The sequence below is a fragment of the Oryctolagus cuniculus genome, chromosome 2 (genome assembly GCF_964237555.1).
Source record: "Oryctolagus cuniculus chromosome 2, mOryCun1.1, whole genome shotgun sequence".
Lineage (NCBI taxonomy): Eukaryota > Metazoa > Chordata > Mammalia > Lagomorpha > Leporidae > Oryctolagus > Oryctolagus cuniculus.
Genome location: NC_091433.1, coordinates 72,970,115 through 72,989,936, shown reverse-complemented (window position 1 = coordinate 72,989,936; position 19,822 = coordinate 72,970,115). Strand labels below are relative to the sequence as shown.

The following is a 19,822-nucleotide window of genomic DNA, read 5'->3' as shown; positions in this document are numbered from 1 at the left end:
AATCAGTTTTTTCTCCAAGGATCACTGCTTCCTTTGATTGGAGGATAATATTTGAGAACTAATACCTGAGCACTGAGTGCCTTTGTTGCTATTGGGGTGTTACTGCAACTGACCCAGTCTATGGCATCTGTGCCCACTCATGCACTAACCCATAGGTCAGAAATATTTCTGTATCTATTTGCATGAATATTCAAGTAGCCAAGAGTTCCTGCTGATATTTCAGACTCAAATCCAGAACCACAAGGTTCAATCTAATCTCTTATTTTTAATTTGTTGTCTGAGACTAAGAAATTAGGTTCCCAATTTCTACAACTGAATTATTTGTTCAAACCACTATTCATGTAAATTAGTTTCAGAATACTAATTTCTACACCATGAGAAACAGGTTTATTACCATGGGTTCTTTTTGTTTCTAGCCTTTTATTACCCAATAGATCTCTGATTATGGTTGTGCAGGTTTGAATTGGGATATCTGATATGTTAATACCTTACCTCAAGGCCTCTAAACATAGCTTAGAAAACTTAAGTATATATTTATGTATTACAAATTATATATTTGGGGCCAGCACTGTGGCATAGAGGGTAAAGCCACCACCTGCAGGGCCGGCATCCCATTTGGGTGCCAGTTCGAGTCCCAGCTGCTCCACTTCCCATCCAGCTCTCTGCTACGGCCTGAGAAAGCAGTAGAAGATGACCCGAGTCCTTGGGCCCATGTACCTGTGTGGGAGACCCCAAAGAAGCTCCTGACTCCTGGCTCCTGGCTTCGGATTGGCGCAACTCATGCCATTGTTCCGAATTAGGGAGGGAACCACTGGATGGAAGACTTCTCTCTCTCTCTCTCTGCCTCTCCTTCTCTCTCTGTGTAACTCTGACTTTCAAATAAAAAAAAATCTTTAAAAATTAAATTATCTATTTAACTTATAATCATTTTCTCTGTTAGCACTTTTTCAAAGTATTTTATGTTGGTATTTGACATCAATTATAAGGAGACTAAGTCCTTGCAACTTGCTATGGTTTGCATGTGTTTTTTCCGATACGGGTTCATGTGCTAGAGGCCTGGGGCTCTGTGTCGTGGGATCTTTACAAAGTGGGGCCTCGTGGAAGGCAGTTAGGTCACTGGGACCAACACCTTTGGAAGGGGATACTGCTGGTCTCGTGGACTTTGTTCTCCCCAGAGTAAGGTGTTACATACGAAGAGCATGAGCCTGCCTCCCCAGCCCCACCTGCATTTCAGATCTCTTGTGACATCATTCACACAGAATCCCACCACTATGATGCCATCTGCATGAAGTCCTCAACAGACTTGAGCAGAAGCAGATACCCAGCCTGAGGACCTCCAGAACTGTGAGTCAACAAATCTGCCAGTTTCCTAAGTACTCAGTCTTGGATATTTTGTTGTACTAACAGAATGCAGACAAACACATGATCTTACTTAACATCTGGGTGAATAAAAGAACTCAAGCGTCCCCTCCTATATCTTCAAGGAAAAACTCATCTAAAAGGAACAGTAAAATTATGTCAATTTTGTCACTTGATGCTCTAATAAGTTGATTCATCTCCATCTTGGTAATTGGTCTATTTAGGATTTCTGTATTTTCATGTCTCAATTTTGGTAAATTGGGTATGTCCTGAAATCTATACATTCTTCTAGATTTTCTGCCTTGTTAGCACATAGCTGCTTGTAGTATTTCCTGATGATTCTTTTAATTTCTCTGGTATCTGTTGTAACACCTCCTTTCTTAAATTCTGATTTTATTAATTTTGGTATCCACAAACCACCTTTTTATTCGTTTGGCCTATACGGTATCAATTTTCTTTTCCTTTTTTAGGAAAACGCCAGCTCTTCATTTCACTGACCTCTTGTATCATTTACTGTTTCAATTTGTTTATTTCTTCACACTAATTTTAATTATGTGTTTCTTCACACTAATTTGGGGTTTGGTTTGTTCTTGCTTTTCTAGATCTTTAAATCCATTGTTAGATCATTTATTTGATGCCTTTCCAATTTCTTGATGGAGACAAAAGTTGCTAGAACCTTTCCTCTTAACACTGCTCCATCCCATAAGCTTTGATATGTTGTGTTTTCATATTTATTTATCTCTAATAATTTTTTGATTTCTCCTTTCATTTCTTCCAAGACCCAGTGTTCATTTCAAGAGCATGCTGTTCAGTTTCCATGTGTTCACAGACTACATAGGGATTTCTTAAGTTGTTAATTTCTAGCTTCATTGTATTGTTGTCAGAGAAGATACATGGTAATATTTAAATTATTTAAAAATTTGTTCATACTTGTGTTATGTCCTAGCATGTGATCCATCCCAGAGAAAGTTCTAGAATGTGTATTCTGTAGCTGTGGGAGGACATGCTCTGTAGATAACAATTAGATACATTTGGTCAATACTGCAGATTAGCTCTGTTGTTTCTTTGTTGAATTTTTTGGTGCAGTTGATCTGCCACTGATGAAAGCGGGTGTTGAAGTTACCCAGTATTATTGTATTGGAGCCTATGTCTCCCTTTAGAGTCACTAACATTTGCTTTAAATAGCCACGTGCTGCAGCACTGGGTCAAATACATTTACTATAGTCACAGCTTCCTGTTAAACTGATCCTTTCATCACTGCATAATAACCTTGTTTGTCTCTTTTCACAGTCTTTGTCTTTAGGTCTATTTTGTCTGATGTTCGGCTACTTCTCATTTTTTTACATTTCCACTTGCATGCAGTCTCTTCTTAGACTCTTTCACTATCAGTCTGTGTGTACCTTTGTTGATGAAGTGTGTTTCTTGTAGGCAGCATATGGATGGATCATGATTTTTTTTTTTTTTTTGACAGGCAGAGTGGACAGTGAGAGAGAGAGACAGAGAGAAAGGTCTTCCTTTTGCCGTTGGTTCACCCTCCAATGGCCGCCGCGGCCAGAGCGCTGAGGCCAGCGCACCGCGCTGATCTGAAGCCAGGAGCCAGGTGCTTCTCCTGGTCTCCCATGCAGGTGCAGGGCCCAAGGACTTGGGCCATCCTCCACTGCACTCCCTGGCCACAGCAGAGAGCTGGCCTGGAAGAGGGGCAACCGGGACACAATCCGGCGCCCCGACCAGGACTAGAATCTGGTGTGCCGGCGCTGCAAGGCAGATGATTAGCCTAGTGAGCCACGGCGCCGGCCTGGATCATGTTTTTTAATCCATTCAATCAGTCTGTTTCTTTTAATTGGAATAGTTAGGTCATTTACATTGAAGTTTATTGTTGATCAGTAATGACTTGGTCCTGACATTTTTCTGTAAATATTCTTACCATTTGTTTTTTAATTTCTTTTGTGCTTTTACTAGGAGATCATTATGCTGAGTGAAATAAGTTGACTCAAAAAGAAAAAAAGTCACATTTTCTATGGTATCTATTACTTACTATACAGCTAAAATTTCTTATAGAGGAGCAAAATTCATGTCTTTGGATTTTTCAATTGTTTATAGCCTACTCTACATTCCTGCTGAACAATGGCCCATCTATTTTTACTCATTGAACTCTTTATTTAGTGGCACCTTGAGCCTTTTGACTATAGATTTAAAAATAGATTATCACAAAACTTAAAAATATACCAAGGGGAAGGGAGGCGAGGAAAATGGGAGGAAAGAAAGTATCATTATATTCTCTGAATTCTATCTGTAAAGCACATAAAATATGTTCTCTTTGTATCTTTAAAATTGTAAATTAAAAAATTAAACCCTCAAAAAACCTTCTAAGACTAATAGGATAGAGTCTTTGAGAACTACAGGTACACAAAGACTTCTTAGACTTAGCATGATTCATAAAAGGACAAAGTGGTGTGTTTGTCACAATTGAAATCTTCTGTGAAAGCCCTTGCTTAAAAAGATGAAAATTATAATTAATGATACGGAGAAAATAGCTGCAAATCACATGTCTAAGCAAGAACTTGTATTTAAGATACATAAAGGACTCTCAAAACCGAAAATTTTAAAAGCTGGATTAGGAAATAAAGGATATGAATAGATATTTCAAAATGAGGCTACACAGACAGCAAAGCAGCACACAACAATATGGTCAATATTACCCATTAAGAAAAGAACATTTATATCCTAACACAATATCAATCTGTAAAACATCAGAATGGCTGAAACTGAAACAAAAAGCCGTGATAGAGAAAAGGCTGGAGAGGACGCAGAAAACCTGGAGCACTCATATACTATCGGTAGAAGTGTTAAATGCTAGAGCCACTTAACAGTTGGGCAAGGTCTTAAAAAACTAGCTAAACACACAAGAACTAACCACACAATTGCCCTACAACTCAGCAATTGCACTCTTCAGCATGTAGCCCTGAGATACGAAAACTTTTTCTTGAGTGAAGAATCATGAATGTGATTTACAGTAGTTTTATTCACTATAGCCTCAAACTAGAATTCCTACTGTTCTTTAGCAAGTAAACAGCTAAACAAACTGCAATATGTATGCCATGGACTACCACTTGTTAAGGGGTACAAACTGCTGATAGAAGAAACAACATGGATGAACAATGAATTATACATGGTGAAGAAAAAAATCTCAGTGGGACAAGTATTACAGTATTTCACCTATTGAATAATCACGGAATAATTTATAGAAACAGAAAACAAGATTAGCAGCTGACAGGCATTAAGGATGGAGGAGGAGCTGTGGCTTGGCTGTAAATGGGTAATAGGAAGAATCTTGTGGGGGAAAGGAAAGGATTTTTTTTTTTTTGACAGGCAGAGTGGACAGTGAGAGAGAGAGACAGAGAGAAAGGTCTTCCTTTGCCGTTGGTTCACCCTCCAATGGCCGCCGCGGCCGGCGCGCTGCGGCCGGCGCACCGCGCTGATCCGATGGCAGGAGCCAGGAGCCAGGTGCTTTTCCTGGTCTCCCATGGGGTGCAGGGCCCAAGCACTTGGGCCATCCTCCACTGCACTCCCTGGCCACAGCAGAGAGCTGGCCTGGAAGAGGGGCAACCGGGACAGAATCCGGCGCCCCGACCGGGACTAGAACCCGGTGTGCCGGCGCCGCTAGGCGGAGGATTAGCCTAGTGAGCCGCGGCGCCGGCCAGGAAAGGATCTTGATTGTGGCGGTGGTCATGTGAAGCTACACCTGATGAAATTACATGACGTTATGCGGGAACACACATGCACACACGCTCACATACAACTGTCTGTTTAATGAAATAGGCACAAGTGTTGTGGACTGTACTAACGTAAAATCCTGGGTTTGTTGTCAGTCATGCCAACGTTTGCAACTGTTGTGCAAGATGTTTACACTGGGAGAGGCTGAGTGAAGGTTGTTCATTTCTTCAAACTTTCAGTGGATCTATAACTGTTTCAAAATAGAATGGTAAAAAGAAACCCAACAGGGTAATAAGCAAAACTGGACAGGAAGAAGCAGAGATGAAGAGATACATTCTACTGGAGGACAGCTTGGAAGAAGCTTTATTCAAACCATTTATGTTTTACTCAAACATTTTATAGAGAAATCTTTCTTTGGGGACTTCTAACTATAAACAAGGAGCAAGCTATATGCCTGAAGTTGTTCATGGTATTATTGCTTAGCAAAAAAAAAAAAAAAAAAAAAAAAAAAGGAAATAATCTAATTTTCCAGAGCACATGAAAGAATGAGTAACATCAAAAACACGTGTGCTCAGTGACATGCCAGCTGTCATTAAATGTGATGATAAAAATAAAGTAGCAGAATGTAAATACTTTCCAGTTGGAGGGAGTGTGTTTAGCCTAACAGATAAGATGCCCACAACCCATACCCAAGGATCTGTGTTTGCATTCTGGCTCCACTCCCAATTCTAGCTTCTTACTAATGCATTTCCTGGGAGGCAGCCGAATTTGGCTCAAGTAGTTGGGTTTCTGCCATCTGTATGGGTGACATGGATGGAGTCCCTAGCCCCTGCCTTCAGCCTGGACCCATGCCAGGCATTGTTGTCCCTTTAGGAGAGAACCAACAGATGGGACAGCACGCTCTCTCTGGTTTCCAAAACAAATACATAAATAAAAGTGCATATTAAGAAAGGTGAAAAATTAGGATACCAGATAGTATGCACTGCTTTTATTCAAAACAGTGGGGAGTAGAGGGAAACGAAATATATGAGAATGCATATATGTGTGTATTTAAATATATGAAAACACATATGTGGGAATCTGGGACTTAATACTTTTCTGTGTCTTGTTGTCAAATGTAACTTCATTTTCAAAAATAGTGGGAATTAATGACAAAATCACCATTAGAAGACATTGTAAAATAATGACGACATCAGGTTCAGTGCATGATGTAGTGGGTTAAGCCGCTGCCTGCAACACCCACATCCTATATGGATCCTGGTTGATTCCTGGCTGTTTCACTTCTGATCTAGCTCCCTGCTAATGCGTGTTGGAAAGCAGTGAAGGATGGCCCAAGTGCTTGTGCCCTGTACCAATGTGGGAGAACTGGAAGAGGTTCCTGGCATTGGCCTGACCCAGTGCTCGCTCGCTCTCTCTCTCTCGCACGCAATATATTTATATATATATATTTATAATTATATAATTACATTATATAATATAAATATAATTTATAATTATATATATAATTGCCTTTCAAATAAAATAAATAAATCTTTTTTTTAAATGGCGGAGTTAACTATGGAATAAGCCTGATGGAGAAAAGCGAACAAATTGGTAATTACATATTTTAGACAGTTTTACCTAAAAGTTCCATATACAGGGACAACTGTTGGTTCTGGGTTTGAACTCCAGCCAGCATGCAAGGTTGAAGAAATGACTGAGAAAACCCTGGTCCTCACACGTTGTCTTTGAGGGAGAAACTTCCAGGTTGCAGTGTAGGATGTCACTGTAAGATGTCCAATGCAGTTTTTATTTGGTAACTTCTGAGTCTCATTTTGACTGCAACAGAGTGGCCTGAAAGACTGAGAGGCTGGTGCTGTGGCATAATGGATAGAGCCACAGCCTGTGATGCTACCATCCCAATTCATGTCCTGGATGCTCCACTTCCGATCAGAAGTTCATTCTCCCTCTCCCTCTCCCTCTCTCTCTTCCTCTCCCTCTCTGTCTCTCTCCCTGTCCCTCTCTGTCTCTCTTCCTCCCAGATGTATTTATTTAAAAGGCAGAGGTACAGAGAGACAGAGGCAGAAGAGACAGAGAGAGAATGGTCTTCCATCTGCTGGTTCACTCCCCAAGTGGCCACATGAGTCAGGAGCTTCTCCCAGATCTCCCACACAGGTGCAGGCACACAAATACTTGGGCTATGTTCTACTGCTTTCCCGGGCTATCACAATAAGCTGGATTGAAAGTGGAGCAACCAGGTCTTGAACTAGCGTTCATATGGGATGCTGGCACTGCAGGTGATGTCTTTACCCACCACACTACAGTGCTGGCTCCTTGGCAAATGCAGTGGAAGATGGCCCAAGTGCATGGGTCCCTGTCCCTGGCACCTGTAAGGAAAAGAGAAATGAAGCTCCTGGCTCCTAGCTCTGGACTGAACCAGCACTGGTTGTTGCAGCCACTTGGGGAGTGAGGAACTTTAAGGAAGATCTCTCTCTCTCTCTCTCTCTCTCTGCCTCTCTGTCTCTGTGTCTCTCAATCTCTCGCTCTGTCCATGTGTCCCTGTGGCTCTGATTTTCAAATAAATGAATACATATTTTATAAAAAAGAAAGACTGAAAATTTGTTCAGGATGAAATGACCTGGGCAGTTAAAATTTTTAAATCCTCTGCAAAATCTCATGTGAGAGTCACTGCTACACCTCTCTGAATCCCCAAGCATGCCTTCTTCAGATAAACTCGCATCTTTCACTTGAAGAAGACACAAGGAATAAAGACAGGGTGCCTGCCACCTTGATGAGACCAGCCAGGTGCTGTGCCAGATGTCGGAATCCCAGACTGAGGAGCACAGTCACTGCCTTCATGGAGCCAGTACTCCAGCCAAGAAACTACAGACAGCAATCAAACTCTGGCAAAAATCCCCTGAATAAATTCTGACCCAGAACTAGCAACGAGAGACACTTGACTCCCTAACTAACTGGCATGATGATTTACGTTAAGAACTAGAGAGAAACTCCATCACATGCATTCTGTTCCTTCAGGAGATAACAGGTTTCCCCTAGCACATCAAATTGCTTCAGTTTCTCTGGAAAAACAATGGAAGCAAAAAAGGGAATGAGCAGAAGGAATGACAATGCATTTGGCTGAATATTTTGTACTGCTTCCATCATCCCCGTGATAGCACAGTGAAATCTTTGAGGTCACATGAGCTCAGGGCAACCCTTCACACAGCTTAAAATAATTATCCTGTTTAACATTACCCAATTCTGCCTCTGAGTTTAGTTCCAAAAGGCTAAAAGATGGCAGGGAAACTGCTCCAAAATCAAGTGGCTCCTACAGCACTACATTTGGATGAGCTGAGTACAGGTGAATCAGAGACAGACTTCATCCTCTTTTCAACACATGTGAACCTAAAAGCAAATGGAGCAGTAATTGCCAAATATATTCTAGGAGAAGCTTGGTCCAGTGTACCTCTCCATCAAAGTCAGTGAAATGACTTTAATTTGAATCCATGATGGATCCTATTCAATACGTGGCACTGTGGTGAATTTTGCCTTTTCTCCTTTTGAATTGTTCATTTCAGATTACCCCGTATTTTAAGACCCAAGCTTTATGGATGACTATTTCATTGTTTGTGATTTCCTATTGAATGCCTGACACTTAAAGACTCCTGTATTAACATTTACTAATTTGGGGGCTGGTGCACTGGCATGTCTGCTTAAGCTGCTGCTTGCATCATGGATATGCCACATGGGCACTGTTTCTAGTCTGCTTCATTTCTGATCCAGCTCACTGCTAATGTGACGGGGAAAGCAGTGGAAGATGGCCCAAGTGCTTGGGCCCCTGCACCCATCTGTGATGCCCGGAAGAGGCTCCTTACTCCTGGCATCAGATGGGCCCAGCTCCAGCCATTGCAGCCATTTTGAGGGTGACTCAGTGGATGGTAGATCTCTTTCTGTCTCTCCCTCCCTGTCTGTCACTCTTGCGTAAGTCTGTGCCCTTGTAAAAGGGGAAATTTAGATAAAGGCAGAATCACAGGTGAAGACTAGCGTTTCTGGAACCACAAACCAACAGACTAGCCAGATTCTTGGGGCGAAGTCCGAAACAGATCCTTCCTGAGCAACTCCAAATGCAGGATGTCCCTGTGATATTGGACCTCTCCCCTCCAGAATCATGAAAGAATAAATTTCTATCCATTGTGCATTATTTGTTATGGCAGCTCTATTCAACAAATGGCAGAGATTAAAGCCACCATGCCCCCCACTGTTTCCTTAAGCACTAGCTGTGGTGAAAGCTAGAGAGAAAGTCCAAAGAGGGAAAAGGTGCAGAACGGGGCTCCCTGAGGTAGAGGGGCAATGGAAAGGCACTGACAGATACAAAATTCAGATACCACTGACCGCATCGGTCCCATAGTAAACTCTCAAGGATCATAAGGAACTGAACTTATTTCCATGGTTTTACCACTGCTAACCTACTAAATGCAGTCTTCCCACACTGGCATTACTGAAAATCAGGGTTAGTCAATTTACTTGTGACCTAACATTCTTCCACTAATTTTTTATTATCAGTCTATTATTTTGAAAGAGCTATATCCATTGGATCACTCCCCAAATGCTTGCAACAGCCAGGGCTGGGGCAGGCCAGCGTCAAGAGGCATGAACTCCATTCACGTCTCAAAGGGGAGGGAAAGTACTCAAGTACTTGAGTCATCACCAGTGGTGTCTCAGGTGCTTGAACTGGCAGAAACCTGGAATCAGGATTCAGAGGCAGAATTTAAGCCCAGGCAATCTTGTATGGGATGCAGGAGTCCCAAGTGGCATCTGAATTGCTACACCAAAGACTCACCTCTCTTCACAACTGTGATTTTGTTTTTTCTGACAGACAGCAGTTTTCTCCACCATGTAAATCAAAGTCATGCAGCCTGGCGATCCAGGAGTTTTCTGGATATTTGGGGACTAAACCAGCAGTTGGAAAACATCTCTCGTATCCCTCTTTGTCTTTCTATCTCTGAAGTAAAGATCAATTTAAAAAAAGGTAGAAGCATCAGTACTAGTGCTTGCATGAATTCACACATATTCACACACACACTCTTTGTAAAGCGTTCTTTGCAAAGTATTCATGCCCTTTATTACTTCCTGTTCCACTCTACTTACTTGGTTCAGGACCTCAAAAATTTTTTTAGCTATGATAATACCAATAGTTTTAAAACGAACACATTGGAATGTATATAGGAGAAGGCAGGAGGCAAGGAGGCTAAAGAGTTTGATTTATCTGAATAAACTGTGGGAAAAAGAAAGCACTGTTTATAGAAAATGATGTATGACAGCCTCCTTTGAAGTCTTTGCTAACACAGAATCACACCAAATTATTAATCAAAATGTTGTATTCTCTTAGTCTATGGTCTTTGGAGTCACTGCACAAAATAGTACTGTGAGTGCAAAGACATTCTGGCTCAATTTTTTAAAAATAGCCATTTCCCCAAAGGAATGTGTCTTGCTTATTACTGACATTTGGTATGTTTCATTCATTGGAATATTTCTTATTTTCTACATGTTCCAGAAACCTGTGAGATATACAGGATTTGATAAACTTTTTGAAGGCAAGAAAAATCCAATTGTTCTATGAGAGTCATGACCTTCTGGTGTAGAAAAGTTGCCACTGAAAAATCTAACAAGTTTCATTTTCTCTAGTATGGCTAAAAACTGAATAAAAGGTGTTAATAGAAAAAAATATATAAGTGTTTCAGATTTCCTGTATTTCATAGGTAGAATTCTAAGAGGATAACCATATTTTCCCACCTGTCTTTCTGTCTCTCTCTCTCAATCTCCTTCTGAACTTTCTTTTTATTTCTTTAATTTTAGCAAAAACTTAATTTCAATCTAATTTATAATCACAGGCTTAATGCAACACTAGCCATAATATTCAACAAGTGAAAAACAGACCACAGTTCTGCAGGAGTATTTCAAGGGTAAAAGCAACAATCAGATCACAAGATTTCTGTTTCATTCCTACACATTTGTGGTGTGCTATGTTAACTGCAACAAGTTTGTTGCCTTATTACCTATGTGCAAGTTGAGGACCTGGGAATAAATTCTCACAGATAGATATTGGTTAAGTTCACTCTCAACAGTCTACATTATTAGGAAATAACCTCTTCTATCACAGAAAAACTTCATATTCAATAAAAATTACCCAACATTTATGAAGAGAGAAATGGAAACAAAGGCAGCACATCATAATTTTACTCACAATTCAGAGTGGTTGTGCACAGAAATTTCTTCTGATGAATTTTCCTCTCGAGGACTCTTGGTATTTTATGAAGACTTCTCTTTATTTTATTTAATGACCCAAGCAATCAAGGCACTCTTGTCACATTAATGACTGGGAGCATGGATGGCTAGAAACACATCTCCTATCACTTATCTGCAACAATAAAGAGTGGAGAAAATACCTGATGTGTGAATTTGTGGCTATACAACATATATGACCATTGTTGAAACTCAGCAATCACAACTTGCAAAAAACAAAGACAACATCAATTTTCAACTGAGGGTACTATGTATTCACCAGGAAATCTAGAAAATCATGTAGTTAAAAAGCAACATGGACAGGAAAGCACACATTATTAAAAGCAGGGGTGTGTGTGAACCAAGTATCTGTATGACTTCCTACAGCGGACTGAGGTGTCAAGCTAACTTTCCCTGTTTGTGTTACCTCATTTTATGCTCCCTCCCTAACTAGACCCTGTGACTTATTTTCCCAGAAACTTTGCAATGTGTTGGAGGACAGACAAAAGCAGTCACAAGGAATAATCCAGTGTTAGATGAGGACTTTGGTCAACATGATTGAAACCATCGAGTCTAGAGCTCAGCTAAAGAAATGAAAGGTGCAGGTTGTGAACTTGAAAACTGGGGCAAAGGGAAGAATTATTTCAATCTTCTAGTTTTGGTTTGACAATTGAGCTTCAATTAAGAATGTGTGATAATTAAGTACTAACACAGCAGAGTTAGGGTTATCAAGAGTGACACAAAACAGGTCACAGATATGGTTAGATAGCTAAAGATCACTGAAGATTAATTGTAAGGGAAAAAAGGAAAACTAGGCACTAGGAGTCCTCAAGCTTGCTAAAGACAGTTAATATATGGACAAATTTAGCAGAGAAGAAAGCACTAAATCAGACCCAGCTTTGTTAGCTGGTACAGGATTGATTTCAGGGGTTGGTGTTAAGAATCAGGAGGAAAGGTAAATAATAGCATAATCAAGTTGTCCATCAGTTCAAAGGTTTGAAAGTAGCTTTGGTAATCAAAGCAAAAGTTAAAAAAAAAAAACCACCTGGTCTGTATGGTAAACAGGAATTCTGGGAATGGAGATCTGACACTCTGCTGCCTTCACACATTGTTCACAGAGAAATTTTTGTAGAATTACATAGGACCACAGAGCTCAACATAATGAAGTATGGGTAGACATGAAACTGATGCTGCATTTCACAAAAACAAGATTCCCTAAGAGACAAGAAAGGGATTTTGCAGAGAAGCGGTCAATTTTTCATTCACTTACAAGAAAAGCCAAGGATAAATGAGTCAAGCTGCCAAATTTGACACAGTTCTTTTTTTTTTAACTTTTATTTAATGAATATACATTTCCAAAGTACAGCTTACGGATTACAGTGGCTTTCCCTGCCCCCATAACTTCCCTCCAACCCACAACCCTCCCATCTCCCGCTCCCTCTCCCCTTCCATTCACATCAAGATTCATTTTCAATTCTCTTTATATACAGAAGATCAATTTAGTATATATTAAGTAAAGATTTCAACAGTTTGCAACCACACAAAAACATAAAGTGAAAAATACTGTTTGAGTACTAGTTATAGCATTAAATCACAATGTACAGCACATTAAGGACAGAGATCTTACATGAGGAGTAAGTGCACAGTGACTCCTGTTGTTGACTTAACAATTGACACTCTTGTTTATGGCATCAGTAATCACCCTAGGCTCTTGTCATGAGTTTCCAAGGCTATGGAAGCCTTTTGAGTTCGCCAACTCTGATCATATTTAGACAAGGTCATAGTCAAAGTGGAAGTTCTCTCCTCCCTTCAGAGAAAGGTACCTCCTTCTTTGATGACCTGTTCTTTCCACTGGGATATCACTCGCAGAGATCTTTCATTTAGGTCATTTTTTTTTTTTTTTTTTTGCCAGAGTGTCTTGGCTTTCCATGCCTGAAATACTCTCATGGGCTCTTCAGCCAGATCCAAATGCCTTAAGGGCTGATTCTGAGGCCATAGTGTTGTTTAGGACATCTGCCATTCTATGAGTCTGCTGTGTATCCTGCTTCCCATGTTGGATCGTTCGCTCCTTTTTTTTTTTTTTTTATTCTATCAGTTAGTATTTTCAGACACTAGTCTTGTTTATGTGATTCCTTTGACTTTGAGCTTCCTGTACTAGGATGTGTCTGTCCTTCTCCAAACCCAGGAAATTTTCTGCTAGTATCTCACTAAAAAGGCCTTCTAATCCTTTCTCCCTCTCCATGCCTTCAGGAACTCCCAGAACCCAAATGTTGGGATTTTTAATAGTATTTTTTGGATTTCTAATTTCCTCTTCTTTTCTTTGGTCTGACTGTCTACTTTCCTGTTCTCTGTCTTCTAAGTCCGATATTCTCTCTTCTGCTTCACTTATTCTGTTTTTAAGGCTCTCTAATGTGTTTGTCATTTGATCTATTGAATTCCTCATTATGATTTCTCTTCACTATCACAGTTTCACGTTCTACTAGTTGCTTCATTTCATTTTGATTCCTCCTTAAGATTTCATTTTCGCGTGAGAGATTTTCTATCCTGTCCAGTAAGGATTTCTATAGTTCAAGAATTTGTTTTTGAGAACTTCTTAATGTTCTTATCAAATTTTTAAGATCCGTTTCTTGCACTTCTTCTATCTCATCATCTTCATAATCTCGAATTGGGGTGTCTTGTTCATTTGGGGCATCATAGTGTCTTCCTTGTTCTTGTTTCCTTGATTTTTGTGTTTGTTGTTTGGCCTTGTGGAGATATTCTTTGGTTTCTTCGCTGTAGTGGTTTTTCTCCTTATACTATGACTCTAGATTAAGTGGACTGTCTGCTTTTGATGGATCCTTAGAGGCTGTGATGGGTGTGGCCAGAGAGCTCTGGTTCTTCAGGGTTAAGGGTGAGCCCAAGGTGACTCACCCAGGTTGTTCTCTCTCTCTCTCTCTCTCTCTCTCTCGCTCTTGCTCTCTCTTTCTTTCTTTTTTTTTTTTCTTTTTGACTCAGAAGGGCAGTAATTCTGCACAGCTGAACGGATTTGAGGGTAGTCGATATATGAAATCTGGCCCCTGTCGGTATTCGTCTGCTCTACCCCAGGGACCACACAAAGGGTCTATGCAGCCCTCAGTGTGGTCTCAAATTTCTCTGCAGTCTCCCCCTGGGTTGCCAAGGTTACTTACTGAGTTTGTGTACACCGTGAGTTCTCTCTCCCACCCTCAGATTTTCACAGTCCTCTGCAATTTTTTTCCCCGAGCTTTTCCCTGAGACTCCAGTAACTCCACTTTTATTAAACTATCTTCTCCCGGACTATCAGTGCGCGCCCTCACTATTCTGCCATCTTGGCTCCGCACCCCCATAGTTCTTTTCTGTGTCTTCTACCGTGGGAAACTGAACTGATCAGTGCATTTTAGATTCCTCATTGTAGATCTCATTTTCCTGTGTCTTTTCTCTCTGTTTTCAAACAACTTGGTAGTTCTTGGTCTCATTATTTTAATAATGTCTTTATTTTAGCAACCCGATGAATACCTGGGTACTCTCAGTAAATAATGAAAAAAGCACTTTATCTGTAAAATACTGGATGTAATTTTAAGGTATTATAAAGTATATTTCTCTTCCAACACTTTTCCTAAATTCATACTCCACACCATTAATTAATCTAGGCCTATATGAGCCATCTGTGCTCATGAAGTCTGCAACAAAGTGTTTACAGATTATGTGCCTTTATGAATGTTTGATTCAAGAGAAAAGCAACAAACCAGCATAGATAAAGAGGTGCTGAGCTGGAACCAGATTTTTTATTTTCAGAAAATGTGATGAAATTTGTCTTTGTATTACTGAGATCATACTGTTGTTGATATGTTTTTATACGAATTATATATGTGAATCTTATTTTATTTTTCGATAAATACATTGCTAGATCAATCTCGGGAGGTGGGTACTTTCTAACCCTACACTGCCAGCTATCTTGATGTCTTTGCCCCACTAACATTACCTCACCCCAGACATTCATCCTTTCTTTGGGGGTTCACTGATTTCCTTAACATTTACAAAGGTACTTTGTTTCATTTTCATCATTCTGCCATCTTCCACTGTTACTTCTCCAGCTAGCTGGATACCATTTTCATTTTATATGGCCAGTGGTTTGGAAAAATGGTAGGATTCCTATGAAGATAATCAAATATAAGCATATTTGGGTAACACCTATCATCCCAAGGTACTCCTCCCTCCTTTCACACTACTCTTTATAGTTTTATTGAATTAAAGTCTCCATTACAAGGCATATGACTTTGGAATGACAATTGGTGCTTGGATATTTTGCATCTTAACAAAATCAGATGAACACAGGACAGGAAATTATTGGTTGCACAGAAGTACGTAGTAGAAAATATTACACATATACAGTGCATATTTTATACATGTATCTCCTCAGTGATGTGACTAACTTCTCAGCTGAAATTCAAAGGAAGAACTATGTATGTTTATTCTAAGTCAATATGTATAAAAGATTCCCCCATTAGAATAAGATACTTTTGCCTTTACTTTAAGACCATTTAACAATTTTCATTGCAGAAATATCCACACTTCTGAGGGGTCTCAAATGGCTGATGGCAAATGTGTGTTATGAAAGCAACTAAGGATGTGTTTCAAAATCTTTGCACCAAAATAAACATCTCTTAATTCTATCTTTCCATAATCTTTGTGAAGTTCCCTCATATTTGTATATTTGGGCATCAGTGTAATAAATTCATGTGTCATTCACCTACGTTCAGTATTTCTCAACCTTTAGCCAACTGTCATCGTTTTGAATATCCACATTCTGAGTGTGGGTCACCAATCTTTAACAGCATCTCCAACGCACATATTGACTCATGTGTTGAGCCACACACAAATCAATTTTAACTCACACACACACACACACACACATACACCCATTGTTCCTCCATGTTCCCCAACTCTTAATGCTGCCCCTGACTCTGTCTGATTTTTCTTTGTTCTTTCAGCTCTCTACTCTGATGGATTGGCTCTGTCAGAAGAAACGCCACTAAATTCAGGCTGAATGCAACCAACTCAAAGGGAGGCAAAGACCTGCAGTGTCTCCTGCCTACCTCGCTTTGCTCTCATGGCTGTGGCTGAGGTCCTGCTGCATGGGAGGTTCACTGTCCTGAAACTCTGGCTGGGAGTGGGTCTCTTTCTTTCTGGATGGCTCCACATTGGGCACTCTCAACAGCACAAGCACTCAGAAGTGGTAATACCCTTGAGGTTAACTGGCACTGGGAAAGGTATGAAGACTCCAGGCTGGCTCTCCTATAGCCTGCACATTGAAGGGCAGAGACACATTATCCACATGAAGGTCAGAAAGCTTTTGTCATTCAGACACTTCCCTGTGTTCACCTACACAGACAAGGGAGCTCCCCATGAAGATCAGCCTTTTATCCAGGATGACTGCCACTATCAGGGTTATGTGGAAGGACAGCCAGAATCCACTGTTGCTCTTAGCTCCTGTTTTGGGGGCTTGCAAGGAATGCTACAGATAAATGGCATTTTGTATGAAATCAAGCCCAAAAAGTTTTCTACCACACATGAACATCTGATTCATAGACGACATTACATTGAGACAGAATTCCAGTCTACGGAATGGCAATCAGCAGAAGAGATAGCAGAGCAACTAGGGTTTCAAGACAGTAAGAATCGCCCTCTTATGCAAGAAAACTATGAGGGGATGTGGACCCACAGATGGAATTTAGAATATGCAGTGGTTCAAGACCATCCACGATTCCTTTTCCGGAATGGCAATGTCACACAGATGATACAGGATGCATTAGTCGTGATGAATGAACTAAATTCTGTTTTTGATAAAATTGATGTGTTTATTGCTTTAGTTGGATTGGAGATTTGGAATGAACAAAACCTCCTACCAAATTACACATCTATGAGTAGAATACTAAATGATTTTTGCAATTGGAAGATGATGAATTTGGATGCCCGAATGCCACATGATATTGCCCATATTTGGGTGTATTATAAGACTTGGCTGAATGCTGATTCAAAGGCGGGAAGTGTATGCAAACAGAATAGCTGTTCAGCCACTAAATTTTTATTAGATGAGGACTTACTTGATTTTGTACTTATTGTGGCACATGAGATTGGTCATAATTTGAATTTCCCACATGATACAGGGAAATGTACATGTGGGAGGCCCACATGTGTAATGTCTCCAACTGATCGTGTGACAGAAGCATTTAGCAACTGTAGTATTAATTCTTTATTAATAATTATGCAACAAACAACCTGTATGCGCAACACACCACATCGCGCAAAATACATATGTGGGGACGGTATGGTTGATGGAAACGAGCAGTGTGACTGTGGAACCTATAAGCAGTGTGAACAAGATGCCTGTTGTTTTACAAACTGTACTCTGAAACCTGGGGCTGTCTGTGCTTCTGGGCTTTGTTGCAAGGACTGCCAGTTCAGGGAAATAGGGGAAATGTGTAGAAAACAGGAAAATGAATGTGATCTTCCAGAGTGGTGCAACGGAACATCAGCGGAGTGTCCAGAAGATGTCTACATACGAAATGGACAGACTTGCATGGGAACTAGCCACTGCTACAACAAAAGTTGCCCTTCCCGGGAGAGGCAGTGCAAACAAATTTTTGGCGAGGAAGCCACGAATGCAAAGCAGGTGTGCTACAGTGAAATGAATACCCGTGGTGATCGTTTTGGTAATTGTGGTAATGATACCGTATCATATACAGCATGTGATACTACAGATGTTATGTGTGGGAGAATTCAGTGTGACACTGTGAAAACAATCAGCATGAACGAAGACCATACTTCTGTGCATTGGATTAACATCAATGGCACTTCTTGTTGGGGCACTGACTACCACTTCGGGATGACCATAGCTGACACTGGTGATGTGAAAGATGGTACAGAGTGTGATGTAAACTCTATATGTGTCAACAGGAAGTGCACCTTTGTGTTACCTCCAGTATATACTTGTTCACCTAAATTCTGCCATGAGCATGGAGTCTGTAACAGCAAAGACCACTGCCACTGTGACTCTAAGTGGGACCCACCCACCTGTGAAGAAGAAGGTATAGGAGGTAGTATTGACAGTGGACCCCCTGGTAAAAAAAGAAAACGCAAAAAACAAAAAAGAAGCGCCCTTTATATTTGGCTACTTATTTTGTTGATTTTATTATTGCTTTTGCTTTTATGTATGTTGTGTTTCCTTTGCAAGAAGAAGAAGAAATCCTCTGAGGAAAAAGAGAAAACTGCTCCTCCACCTGAGGGAACCCCTGGAGCTGCTCCTCCACCCCCAGAAACGCCTGGAGCTGAAGCTCCACCCCCGGAAACGCCTGGAGCTGCTCCTCCACCCGCGGAAACGCCTGGAGCTGCGCCTCCACCCGCGGAAACCACTGGAGCTGCTCCTCCACCCGCGGAAACGCCTGGAGCTGCTCCTCCACCCACGGAAACGCCTGGAGCTGCTCCTCCACCTGCAGAAACACCTGGAGCTGCAGCTCCACCCCCGGGAGAACCAGGTGCTGGACCACCACCCGAGGGAGCGCAGAGTGTTTCAGCTCCACCTTAAGGAGAGTAGAATCTCTTAATTCTCCTAAGATGAAAGGGGGAAGATTCACACTTACTGAAAATAACCCCGACCTTTGGAATTTCCCTTACATTTGTTTTTTCTGTTGTCCTGGCAGTAGAAATGTCATTGCATGTGGCAGAAAGACTTGAAAAACCTTTAAAACCCACTATGTCATCTCAATCATAAATGAAACCTAATAAATGAAGGTGAAGTCCTAGTATATTCATACTTCTCATTGCTTTAAGAAATTTTGAGGGCTTATTTTCCATGGAATTAGTCTCTTTGTTTCTCCTGACCAAAGGCAGTGACCAAGATGGGGTGGGTCGGGGTTCATTTTCTGTCTCGGTATTCCAAACCTCTTTCCTGTTTGGCCTCCTGCGTGTTTTGCCACACGAGGGATGGGAAATGATGACTGGCATTTCTTCTTGGCCAGACCCCCATTGGTTTCTGCCTATAAAGTACAAGCTAGACGGGTACTATAAACCTGTTTCAGTGTTGTCTCAGTACCAGCTTTCTCCATGGTTACAGCCGTAGCCTTCACTCAGGAAATTAACACTACGTATAGACATATTTAGTAGCTTCCAGAACCTGCATTAGTGTAAGCCCCAGGTATCCTAGGAGTCACCAAAGAGCACGTCCTAAGGATTGAGTCGCAGGTCTCTGAGCCCCTGCCAAATTCCAAAGGTCCCACCATCAAGCTGGCTGTACTCAATTCCCAAGCAGTAGGTTCAAACAACCCCAACCACTTCCCATTGAACTCCAGTGATCACTACACCTGCTAGTTAGATTGCCAGTGCTTCTCGTAGTAATGAAAGTTCTCATTTTGTGGTTGATCTCTGATGGATACAAAACTCACCAAGGTATAGTGAAGAGGACAGGGAGGAACCAGACAGCAGGAAGATCTAA

At 40.9% G+C, this 19,822-nt stretch overlaps 1 protein-coding gene and 1 long non-coding RNA gene across 2 annotated transcripts in view; one reads left to right on the top strand and one right to left on the bottom strand.

Moving 5' to 3' along the window:
* The first annotated feature begins 1,189 nt into the window (after nucleotides 1-1,189).
* LOC138848492 (disintegrin and metalloproteinase domain-containing protein 20-like) lies at nucleotides 1,190-19,138 on the top strand. The gene is made up of 2 exons (XM_070068473.1): nucleotides 1,190-1,344; nucleotides 16,323-19,138. The coding sequence occupies exon 2, from the start codon at nucleotides 16,379-16,381 to the stop codon at nucleotides 18,914-18,916; it is 2,538 nt and encodes an 845-aa protein (XP_069924574.1). The 5' UTR covers nucleotides 1,190-1,344; nucleotides 16,323-16,378; the 3' UTR covers nucleotides 18,917-19,138.
* Nucleotides 7,105-19,822, bottom strand: part of LOC138848493 (uncharacterized) — a 41,440-nt gene continuing 28,722 nt past the window's right edge. The window contains exons 3-4 of the long non-coding RNA XR_011386325.1: nucleotides 11,297-11,470; nucleotides 7,105-10,054 (exon numbers count right to left, since the gene is read on the bottom strand). This is a non-coding gene — a long non-coding RNA (uncharacterized lncRNA). The remainder of the gene's footprint in view (nucleotides 10,055-11,296; nucleotides 11,471-19,822) is intronic.

What these genes read in the sequence shown, in the direction of transcription:
- LOC138848492 (XM_070068473.1), top strand. Translation starts at nt 16,379, where the DNA reads ATGCAACCAACTCAAAGGGAGGCAAAGACCTGCAGTGTCTCCTGCCTA.